Source organism: Hemitrygon akajei, chromosome 14 (assembly GCF_048418815.1).
Source record: "Hemitrygon akajei chromosome 14, sHemAka1.3, whole genome shotgun sequence".
NCBI lineage: Eukaryota > Metazoa > Chordata > Chondrichthyes > Myliobatiformes > Dasyatidae > Hemitrygon > Hemitrygon akajei.
The window spans coordinates 94,493,475-94,505,916 of NC_133137.1; the positions used below are offsets into that span (position 1 = coordinate 94,493,475).

The 12,442-nt window shown below is 40.3% G+C and overlaps 1 protein-coding gene across 1 annotated transcript in view; it reads left to right on the forward strand.

Moving 5' to 3' along the window:
- The window catches only part of lhfpl3 (LHFPL tetraspan subfamily member 3), a 214,834-nt gene that overhangs the window by 156,328 nt on the left and 46,064 nt on the right, over positions 1-12,442 (forward strand). The window contains exon 2 of the mRNA XM_073066650.1: positions 1,272-1,508. Coding sequence (XP_072922751.1) covers positions 1,272-1,508 — 237 coding nt within the window. The remainder of the gene's footprint in view (positions 1-1,271; positions 1,509-12,442) is intronic.

A 12,442-nucleotide genomic window follows, 5' to 3' on the forward strand; every position in this document is an offset into this window, starting at 1 on the left:
ACATCGATGAGCTTTCAGAGCCAGTCGGATGCAGGATACTCCTGATCTTTCATTCAGGTTGGGCAGCTGCTGAAATCCTACTTTTTATAAGCTCTGATTAAACATATTTTTAGAAACTTTGTTCAACAAATAGGATGCTTGAGAATCAAATGGTGGAGCAGTCTTGACTGGCTGAATGCCTAATTCTGCTCCTGTGACGTAGGGTCTTGTGGTGAACTCAGTGGGTAAGGCAGAATCTGTGGAGGGGAATGGACAGTCAATGTTTTGGGTTGAAATCTTCCATCCAACCTGAAATCTTATTTAACGAGTTTTGGATAAACAAGTAGATCTTCTCTTAACTTTAGTACCCAATATTATCAATAATATTCAATGTTATTCCTATGTTAAGACTAACAAACAACAAAAGTCTTGGATTCTAAACCAAATTCCTCTTTTTAAAATTAATTCAACGGTTGTGGGCTTCTTAAGACTGATTTACATTTGTGTGTATGGGCTACGCTGCAGCCTATGCCGTAGCCCTGATTTTCACTTCTGCGTCGCGCTACGCCGTAGTGAGCACGCGTTTGGTGTGCGCCAAAGTGCTAGTTGGTGGTGGGGTTTCTATGCCACTGTGTTGAGTTTCTTCGTGAGAGACATGGATGAGGAAATGCATTTCAAACATTTTCGCATGTCAGCAGGTAGATTTGACAATTTGGTTCATCTGTTCCACATCGGTGTACAGACATGGTGGAAAAGAAGCAACCGGAAATTCGTAGGAGGAAATGCGATGTCACCAAGCGGACCAATCACAGTTGATGCGGTCTGCGTCGCCGTAATGCGTGTTACTTTTTTGGGGAGGTGCACGTCACCCTACGGTGTAGGGTACGCGGTAGCTACAGCGTAGATGTGACGCACATGTATAAATTAGCCTTTAAGCTGAACCAGCATTTAATTATCCATCCCTAATTGCCTTTGATAACATGATGGCGACTTGCCTTCCTGAACCACTGCAGTCCCTGAGCAATGTTGTTGGCAATTCTGACCCAGTGGCAGTGAAGCAATGGCGATATATTTCCAAGTTAGCGCAGTATGTGGCTTGAAGGGAAAATTCCAGGTGGTTATTATCTCAAGTACAAAATTGAAAATTGGAGCAAAAATCTGTGGATGCTGGAAATCCAAAACAAAAGAGAAAATTCTACGAATATTCAATGGGTTAGGCTGTATCTATGAGGTCATTCTCGTCCAAAGATGTGGCATGTTTTCATTCATTGCATCCTGATTTTCTCTTTCAGCCGGCTGTTTAATCTTGGGCTGCATGATCTTCCCAGATGGCTGGGATTCAGATGAAGTAAAGCGGATGTGTGGGGAGAAAACAGACAAGTATACACTTGGTGCCTGCTCTGTCCGCTGGGCCTACATTCTGGCAATTATTGGAATCCTAGATGCTCTCATCCTTTCATTTCTGGCATTTGTCCTCGGCAACAGGCAAGATGGTTTACTGCCAGATGACTTCAAAGTGGATGCCAAAGGTATGATCTTTCTCAGTCACATCAAACAATCCTTTTCTTCAAGAAATCCTATTAAATATTTAAAGCACAGTTAATTTAATATCCCAGATCTAAACAGCAACTTGCATAACTTTGAAAGTTAATTGCTCCATTAATAGTTCTGAATATAATACAGAAGGTTGAGAATATATATAGAACACTTATTTATGAATTTTATTATAACAATAATTGATTTAGACTTGGTAATAAAACTAGCTTAGCACTTTAAGCATTAGATTTTAACAAGGGATCAGTTAGAATTTGAAATGAATGCACCCTGTTCTGCAAGTTTATTCATGTAAAGTACAAAATATATTTCTGCATCTTCAGTGATATATTTAAAGGAATTTCTTTGTGTTATCACCTGTTTTGTAAAGTGAATTTATGACATAATTAGCGAACCTACCAAGTTCTTACAGTTGCATTGTAGGTTACAGGATTGCTTTTGCTGTGCTTCCAAACTATATCAGACTTCTTTAAATACTGATAAATGAAAAATGTTTAAATCCTGGCTTCAGTGGCCAAGGTTTGCACTGATTTCCTTGGAGTCAATACTGGAAATGTAAGCAGTCTGAGGAACAATTGTAGGTTTCTAATCTGTATTTTTGTGTTAGTTCTTAATTATAGTTAATAATTGCCAGCAAGAATGTTTTATTAAATATTATGAAGATTCAAGTCCGTCTCAGGAAATTAATAAATGGATCTGCAGGCTAATAAATAATTCTTACTATATATCGCTTAACATGCAAACTTATGTAGATATTTGTAACTATGAAATAAAAGTATATAAAATATTGAAAATACCCAACAGGTCTTGGTAGTAACATTTCAGGCAGTTGAATTGGAATTTTGTAAACAGACTGATAGGTCACTTGTCTAATAAATACAAATTGTATCACTGTTCAAAGCTAGCATAGTTTCAACTGCTAATCCTTGTTTACCCCTTTTTTTTACTAATATTGCTTATTATGCTCAAGATATGCTTGTTAAACAGCAGTTTAGTTGGCAGCTGTGAGAGGTCTTGAGATAAAGTGTGCTATCATTAGTATGTGTGTGGGTATAATGACATTTCTAACCCTTAGGCAAGGTTTCTATTGTAATTATAATGGCTCTAGGAAGCACCATCCCAGTGTGTGGACAGATACAAATCAAAGAAATCAAAATAAATGTACACTGTTCTCTGCCTATTACTTACTGCCTGATACAGGAGCCAAACCAACATATGCATGAGGATAATGACTTCAGCAAGCCAAGATGATCTATCAGGCAAAACTTTCCAGCAAGTGTTTGCTTCATTTGCATTGTTTTTGCCCTAAAGGCCTGGTTTTTATGGTAAGTGGCAAAGTGACAGTTCCTTCCCTAAAAAAAAGCTATCTACAAAGCTCAAGTCATCCAGGTATAGGGATTTCTCATTTTATGATCTTGGCTGGTGTCAGGTAATCAAGGGAATTCCTGGTGTCCAAGAAAAAGGATGCTGAGATGCAACTCATAACTTCGAATTCTCAGAGACAACAGACCAGGAAATAAAAGGCATAATTTTATCTAATATGTTAACATGTATATCGGATAGAATAATGCTTGGAAGAAAGATACAAAAAAAAACATACATGCAAGTCAAAGCAAAAGCTTAATATCATAATAACTGTTGAAAACCTGATGTTCATTATTCCTAAAATCTAAAATATTTTGCAATACTTATCTCAGGGAATTGCAGTCCACAGATATAAAATTACATTTTTAAACTATAGAGTTTGCCAAACAGTAATTATGATTTTGCATCCCATTAAAATCTCATCTTGAAATCATGCAACAAAACATTAACATTTTCAAGGTAATTTATCTTAAATGGCTCCTAAATAGTTTTAAATTCTAATCAGATCATTGGTTTTCCTTGATTACGTAGGAGATGGCTGCAAGTTGTGGAGAAGTCGTGTATCACCGACAGCACCTTCTGAATTTCCTCAATTCATTGTGCACCTCTCCAACAGTGTTGTGGATTCCATGATTCTTCCATTAATTAAACTGCAGAAATCAGTCATGATTCACTGTTATTTACTTTGCGGTTGTGGTGCAGCCACTTTTTCTGCTTTTCAGTTCCAATAGTCTTGCAGTGCAAGAAGTCACGTATGGATGAATATTAGAGGTAGATGAAAGTTCTTAATCCAGAAATAGCCCAGATAACGTTCCATTAATGATTGGGAACATGGCCTGGTGCACCTGGAACTTGCACTTAATTCCAGCAGAGTTTTCTTCACACAAGTTAGGTCATGATCACAGGGAAGAGAGGTTTGTAGATGAGTTGTGGAAAAAGGAATGGGTTGACAAATATGGACCTGGAGGGTTGAGTTAGGGAGAGTGTAATAATTCTTCTTCCAGTAAAGTTAAATGGTGGTTTGTAGATCTACGTAAGGTGCATTACCACTGCAGCTGAGCTAGATTGTGGAGCAAAGTGACAGGAGGTACACCGCATATAATTTCCCCTCCCCTCAAAAAAAAACTCAGCTAACATCAAGAAGTCTAATACTTGAGGAAGTCAAATATGCACTTAAATATGTTACAATGCCAGTGATGTCCTAACGTATGTTACACTTCGTCTGTCCCAAAGATCTCAATTTAGTAATTAGATGTTTCCTTTGTACCTCATAGGATCTGCATTCAAAGAATATATGCTGCACTGTTTCTTGACAAGTGCACTCCCTAATCTTGCATAATAGTTCTGAACAAGAAATTATTCAACCTAGTATGTTCAATACATAAATGTGTAAATACAACTTCTTCCCTCCTTTTTATACCCATTTCTCAATTGAGTTCCCACTATCCTCTGAATTTCATATAAATGCCATCCTTTCTTTTCCTTATCTCAATTTTGTTGCCACAGTGATCAAATAGACTTTTTAGTTATGGTTCTCCCCTTCCTTTTATGCAAAAGCACCAGTACATTTACATCCTTAATTTTTAGTGATTGCTTGGTTAGGAGGTCTGCCGCCTTGCTTCCTTCAATCCCAACATGGGCAGGGAGCCATAAGACTAGATCCTGCAGCCTTAACAGATGTTGTCCAATCTCAAGAAGAAGGCGTGGCCTACAGTTTTAATAGATGTCAAAACTGAGAAAGAATCAGAGCACAGAAATACTTCTCCAACCCGTTCCAAGACTAAAATGATAGCAACCATCTCAGATGCAAGTACTAATACTTTGTCTGATAACCTTTTCTTAATAGTCACCTAAAACTTTGGAACATAAACAGAAATAACTGAATGACCTGTCACTGGATCTTTTGAGCCATCTGTATAGATATGCAAGAAACCTAATATCTGCCTTGCAGACATTGCTGAACTCCCTGTACCACTGATATGTAATCAATCTTCATCTTGATCTTTTCTTGACGGCTTAAATTAACCGCAGGCAAAGGGAAAAGTCATGGAGGAGTGGCAGAAATGGGTTCACTAGGATAATCCAGATTAAACAACCCAAGGTTTGGTACCCATCCACCCAAATCTGAAGATCTGACAAATGAAGTGCTCCCAACACTCTACCAATGTTAACAATATTGGATGACCAACTTTAGGTCCTCCTACAATAATCCAATAAACCATGGCTATCTATATCCTGCGTAGATATAAAGGTGCTTCACCCATTTCTATCAGTAATGCAAAAATTGAGGATGATTTAATAGCAACACAACATAATCTCAACGCTTGAGCTTGAACTTTATCTAAGACTGCTGGTGATGCTGACCCATGAGCAACACATTCATAATTAATGACTACTACTACATCGACTCAGGCCTAGGGGGTCGGCGTCGGGCATAAAGACGGACTCTCCATTCCTCCCTCTCCCTCATCAGTGTGTTCAGTTCATCTACATTAGCCATGCTGCTATCTTCTAGGAGCGTGTTGACCATAGTCTTGGGAGGGCGCCCAGGGTTCATCCTCCCATGCTTGGGCTCCCATGTGATGACTAGGCTGGCAGGTAGCTCAGGGTGGCGTAGACAATGCTCTGCTAGTTGCAGTCTTCTCACCTCGATTTTAGTAGTGAGCATCGGTAGGTCGTCATAGAGCTCGACGTTCGTCATGTGCTGTTGCCAACTCACGTCAAGAGCCATCCGGAGCTTTCGTGTATAGCAACCATCTAGTGACTTTCGCATGGACTTGGTGAGTGTCCACATCTCACATCCGTACGTGAGAATGGACTCTATGACTGCTATGAAGATCCTCTTTTTGAGCCCTCTGGTCAGGTTCGACCTCCAGATTTCCTTCATATCGTTCATAGCCCTCCACGCCAGCGCCTTCCATATCTTTATGTCCTTCTCCAAACTCATCATTCTTGACCCGAGGTACTTGAAGTATAAGACTTCCTTAATTGTATCATTCTTTACGGTCTTAAGAGTACCTTCATCGCAGTTGAACGCCATGTATTCTGTCTTTTTAGCATTTAGGTGAAGTCCAAATTTATTGCACTCAATTTCCACTTTTGTCAGTAGCTGCTGTGCTTCCTCCTAATATCAGAGGAATATCCTGATATCCTGGTCAGAGAGCAGGACTGTGTCATCTGCAAAATGGAGATCTGTGAGCGTAACTGGTCTGACCCTTTTGGTTCATCCTGGTTTTATGGTAAAACCAAGCTTGTCATGATCTTTGGTAGCTTGATGTAGAGCTGAAATGGACAATACCTAGTTGATTTCATCCAGGAACACAGTCTCATTACTGCCAACTCACAACTCAAGAAGCGAGCTGATGAACTGTGGACATATGAAAACAGAGCCTCCCTCAACAGGAAGCATCTCGACTACATCCTTGTAAGAACAAAATGGTGTAATTGTGTGATCAACACAGAAGCCTACAGCACCTTCAGCTCGGTCAGTTCTGACCACAGAGTAGTGTCAATGCAAGTGAGACTGAGCCTGCGGCAACCCAAAGCCACAGGTCCCAAGGAGAAGATAGGCTGGAAGGCATTCTCCTCACAGCCTATTCTTCAAGCCCAGTGCACTGTGGAAGTGAGAAATCTCTTCGGCCCACTGGAGAGGGAGGAGGAAGAGACTGCCACCGACCGCTAACAATGGCTCATAGATGCACACACAGATGCAACAAAGAGTCTGCCTACTGTGAAGCGAACCAGAAAGAGCCGGATCTCGAAACGTCCTGACATTGTCGCAGCAAGAAGTGTGGTCAATGCTTGTCATACTGAACTTAGAAGGAGCGAAACAGAAGAGCTAAGAGACAAGTTCAAGACAGCAAAGAAGAATCTTTTTGCCACCTACGACCGACTGAAGGAAGAGGAACTAGCTGAGAGGATTAGAGGGGTAGAGGCTGCTAATGAAGACAAGCAGTATGCAGAAGCATGGCACCTAGTCAACGAGATCAGCAGATGGAAGAAGTCCCCATCAGCTCAGATAAGTGGTAGAACGGCAGAGGACTGTGTCTAGACATGGTTTACCCACTTCAAGAACCTGCTGGGCAGCCCTCCAATGATCACGGAAGAAGAGGACATACCCACGATACTAACGCAAGTCGACATCGACGACAGCCCATTCACCATTGAGGAACTGAAGAAGGCCAAATATGCACTCAGACAGGGCAGGAGCGCTGAATCAGATGGGATACCACCAGATGTCCTTAAGAACTGTGACCTGGACAACATCTTGCTGGACATATGTAATACAGCACTGATGAAAAGCAACAAAACAGAACAGTGGTCACTCTCAAACATTATCCCTGTCCCTAAGTCTGGATCCCTCACGAAGGCAGATAACTACCACGGTATCAGCTTGACCTGCATCTTAGCAAAGCTATACAATCGGATGATCTTGAACAGGATTCGCACCACCATTGACCCCAAGCTAAGATTCAATCAGAATGGTTTTCGGCTGAAGCGCACAACAGTAGTGCAAGTACTTGCTCTCAGTAGAATCATCGAGGAAGTCAAGAAGAACAACCTACCAGCTGTGCTTACTTTCATCGATTTTCGCAAAGCTTTTGACTCCATTCACTGAGGTAAAATGCTGAAGATCCAGATGCCAGACCACCTACTGAGAGCAATAGAGTCCAATTATACCAAGACCAAGGTGAAAGTTGTATCACCAGATGGAGAGACAGCAGTGTTTGAGCTCCTAGCTGGTGTGCTGCAAGGAGACACTCTGGCACCCTACATCTTTATAATCGTCCTTGATTATGCTCTACGTCAAGATAATTAATGACAGATCTGTTTAAAACAATATACTTTTGTTTAAGTGATCTCCTCACACCCCAATCACACCCAACTAAGCACCTGGGCACAATAAGGGCTTTTTCAGAGTTTTGCACCATTTTATTCACACACACCTTCCAGGTTAGCCTTGTGTTCATCCACATACATAGAAACTTTACCACTGACTCTTACTCATATATCTTGAGATGAATTGTGGGTGTAATGTTCCTTTTAGAAAAATAAATAACTTGAGTCTGTGCAACAGAAAATTTAAATCCCCACCAACATTCTCATTCTTCTATTTCATTAATAGATGCCTGCATTGCCATAACTATATAATTTATATTCCTGCTGTTCTTCCACACTGCTCCATCATCAGCATATAACAATTTGGAAATATCTGAGCCAACATTTAAGAAAACATCATTAATCATAATGTTAAAGAGGAGTGTGCTACACAGATGCCCCTGTGGAGTCCTATTCTCTATCTCATACTCCTTAAAGAATGTTGTTCCCCACCCCTTCCACTAACTTGTATCTTCCTGTCATATAAAATATCTCAAATCATTTGAACATTCTCCCATCTTTTCACGTTTAAACAGCAACCCTTGTGGCGATAATATATCATAAGCGTTTTCTAGATCAAAGTAAATTGCTACAACTGATTATGTATTAACTGGGGCCTAACAATGATCAAATTCCAAACTTAACACCAAGTCCATGGTCATTTTCCCTTCATGATACTCGAATTGATATACAGCCAAATTTTTACTACTCTCCGCAAAATAAGAAAGCCGTACTATAACCATTCATTCCATTATCTTACGTACATGTGAAGTTAGCGAAACAGGTCTATAACTGTAAGGATCTGATTAATCCTTACTAGGTTTCAACAGTGATAACAACTGCTAATTTCCAGGGAGGAAGAAGTTGTCCATTAACTCATATTGTATTGAAAAATTCCAAAACCAACAAGTTTTGCATCTGATAACCATGTAAGTATACTATAATAAATATCATCTTTCCCAGGTGGATGTCTGATTGCAGTAAGTGTCACAATTTGACAGAGGAGGTTACGTTTGAAATATGGCAGGGTACTGGTTATGGCGCATAGAGGTGCATTGGTGAATATTTTTGAAGGGACCCCACAAATTGCTTTATTCTGACATCAGATTTGACTTATTCAAATGGATTTATGTCACATCTTGCCAAAGAACACCTCATATTCATATGTCCATAAAATGCATTTGTTTGGAGTTCTTAAATATATTTAATATTTATCTGTCAAACTTTTACTTAATTTTTACTTAGGTGTGAGGTGGTTCATTTTGGTAGGTCAAATATGATGGCAAAATATAGTATTAACGGTAAGACTCTTGGCAGTGTGGAGGAACAGAGAGATCTTGGGGTCCCAGTCCATAGGACACTCAAAGCAGCTGCGCAGGTTGACTCTGTGGTTAAGAAAGCATACGGTGCATTGGCCTTCATCAATTGTGGGATTGAGTTTAGGAGCTGAGAGATAATGTTGCAGCTATATAGGACCCTGGTCAGACCCCACTTGGAGTCCTGTGCTCAGTTCTGGTCACCTCACTACAGGAAGGATGTGGAAGCCATAGAAAGAGTGCAGAGGAGATTTACAAGGATGTTGTCTGGATTGGGGAGCATGCCTTATGAGAATGGGTTCAGTGAACACAGTCTTTTTTCCTTAGAGCAATAGAGGATGAGAGGTGACGTGATAGAGGTGTATAAGATGATGAGAGGCATTGATTGTGTGGACAGTCAGAGGTTTTTTCCTAGGGCTGTAATGGCTAGCACAAGAGAGCACAGTTTTAAGGTGCTTGGAAGTAGGTACAGAGGAGATGTCAGGGGTAGGTTTTTTTACGCAGTGTTACGAACCCCGTAACTGGGTCACTTACCAGCAAAGATAGAGAGGTCCGTTGAAGTCTGATGGTACTATTTTTAACAGTATTTATTGGTAAAAATACACAAGAATAATATCAATGCAAACATACAGATAATATACGTTGTCAATACTAACTCTAAAAGTGCAGGTATAATAATCAATAAGAAATAAGCTCTATCGTTGTCTAGGGGATAATGTATTGTCCAATGGAAATATAAAAGTCACTTTAGTTCATCCAGGCTGCAGCTTTTTGGTTGGAGACAAGAGAGGGATTTTTGAAACTTGCCAGCTTTTCCTTTTTATGATGTCGATCCTTTGAAATTTCGTTGGTGTCTTCTCCTTTAGCTAAAGCCGTTCTTCTGTGGTAAGGCCCCAATCCCAGGCAAGGGAAAGGACGCACGCGGGCCCCACCGGCTGTCGCTCTTAAACGCTGTCACGGGATTTCTAGCGTTTCTCCTGGTGCGTCTGAAGGGGTTGTTCCCCAGACCCTCTTTTATCCTTACTCACGGGGTCTCAGATGTCAATCAGGTTGGGATGATGCAATCCCTCAACCAGCCCACTCTGGTCATTCCCTGAGGGCTTCAATGAATAGTACAGTAGTACTCAATACACAATTCCGTCTCCAAGAGACAATAGTCGTTATCAATGGTTCCGCCTCTCTGGGGGCCAGGACACATTCCAAACCCTTGTGGATTCTGTCTCATTTCCTGGGTCCCAGACCCGAATTAATAGCGATCTTGCGATTCTCAAAAAGGAGGGGGCTACTTTGTACCCTTTGGCCCCTCAGAGTTGTGGCACATTCGTAACAGCAGAGAGTGGTGAGTGCGTGGAATGGGCTGCCGGCAACGGTGGTGGAGGCGGATATGATAGGGTAATTTAAGAGACTCCTGGACAGGTACATGGAGCTCAGAAAAATAGAGGGCTATGGGTAACCCTAGGTAATTTCTAAGGTAAGGACATGTTCGGTACAGCTTTGTGCGCCGAAGGGCCTGTATTGTGCTGTAGATTTTTTATGTTTCTATGATAACCTCTGGAATCACTTTTTTTCACTGTGTAGAGTCACAATGGAAATAACAAAAGATTAGTTGCGTGGCTGTGCTCATTGTTCTATCAAGATTATTAATGTGTAGTGTTAATTAAACCATCTTTCTGCTGTTACTAAGCTTACCCAAGGAACAACTTCCATGCAGATTTCTGGAAAAAGTGATTTAGTATTCATGATAGGCTCAGCTCATCTATCAACTTATTAACACAAACTGCTTCTTTTGAATGATTTGATCTTTCATTTAGCAAAAATGGCAATTTTGTAGATTGCAGAGTTGGTTTCAAGGAATATTAGATTTTGTTTTAAGTAGCTTTTGTAGAGAACTGAACTGAATATCCATCTGTCAGCATCCTTTTGTGAATATATGATATATGCAGCTGATTCGGGTTAATTGGGACATATTGTGATCAGAATATTTTGGCCCAATTAAGTGGCTGCTCCAATTAGCCGAAGTTTCATAGAAATCATTAAAAAAGTATAAAAACTGAGTAACAAATTACGTATTTAAATGAAATATAGAACACATTAGAACACTACCAATACTACCTGCAGTGCTATAAAACTGTGTATAAGTTCCTAATAGTTATCGATGGAGGAATTAATCTGCGCTGCATTCTTTTCAGTTTAATATTCATGATTGGCTCAACTCATCAATCAACTCATTAACACAATATGCTTCTTTTGGATGAAAAATTCTGAGCAGACACCTAATGCAGATAATTGTCTGCCTTCATATAGTGCTTTAGATGATTGTATCCTCCAAACCTTCATTTTCACTGTAACATTCAGGATGATTGTCGATACCTTCAAATTCTTCATAATTTCTAACTTGTAGCGAAATCACTTCATTTTCACTCCTGACCACTTCTGGCATCTCCAAGTCTAATGGCTTGAAACCGCAGTGAGCAAAACAGTTCAGCATTATCTTACTGCTTATTTCTCACCAACTATCAGTGACAAGATCACTGCTTTTTAAACAGAAACACATGCAAACTGACACTATTTAAAAACTATTTGCTCAAAGCACGGTATTGTGGAATGACTGCGCTCCCCAAAATTAGAATATATCAGGACATGTGTATTACTGCATCTCAGTTGCAGCACAGCCCAATGTAAGCTTAGGGAACAGCACCTCATCTTCCATTGCCCACATTGTGGGCTCAAAAATTCAATATTGAATTTAATAATTTCAGATACTCTCCTTTTCTCTTTATGTGAGAGCCGTTCCATTCTGCTATAAGATTGTTCATCTGTGGTATTAACTCAGTTTTTCCTCCCTCAAGGTTACTGCCTGCTGTGCAGGGTGTTTCCACCATTTTTATTTTGGTGAAATTAATAGTAGTCTGTGACCTGAATGTTAAACGTTTCCCTTTCTAGAGATTCTGCCTGACCTGCTAAGTGATGAGACTCACAAATTAATTGCTTTTATTCTGACAAGACATTCTGCCTCTTGAGTAACATGCACAAAATACTAGAAGAGCTCAGTAAATCGGACAGCGTCTATAGTGGGGAATAAACAGTTGATGTTTCAGGCTGAGATCCATCAACAGGACTGTGGGAGAAGATCAGAATAAGAAGGTGGAGGGTGGAGAGGGAAGGGGTATAAGCTGGTAGGTAATAGGTGAGACAGGTGAGAAGGAAGGGATGAAGCAAAAAGCTGGGAGGCGATAGGTGGAAGAGGTGAACGGCTGAAGAAGAAAGAATCTGATAGGAAAGTGTGTTTTGCTTTTATTTTCCTTTTAATTTCAAGAGTAACAGCAGCTCTGGCCTGTGTTTCATTGCTA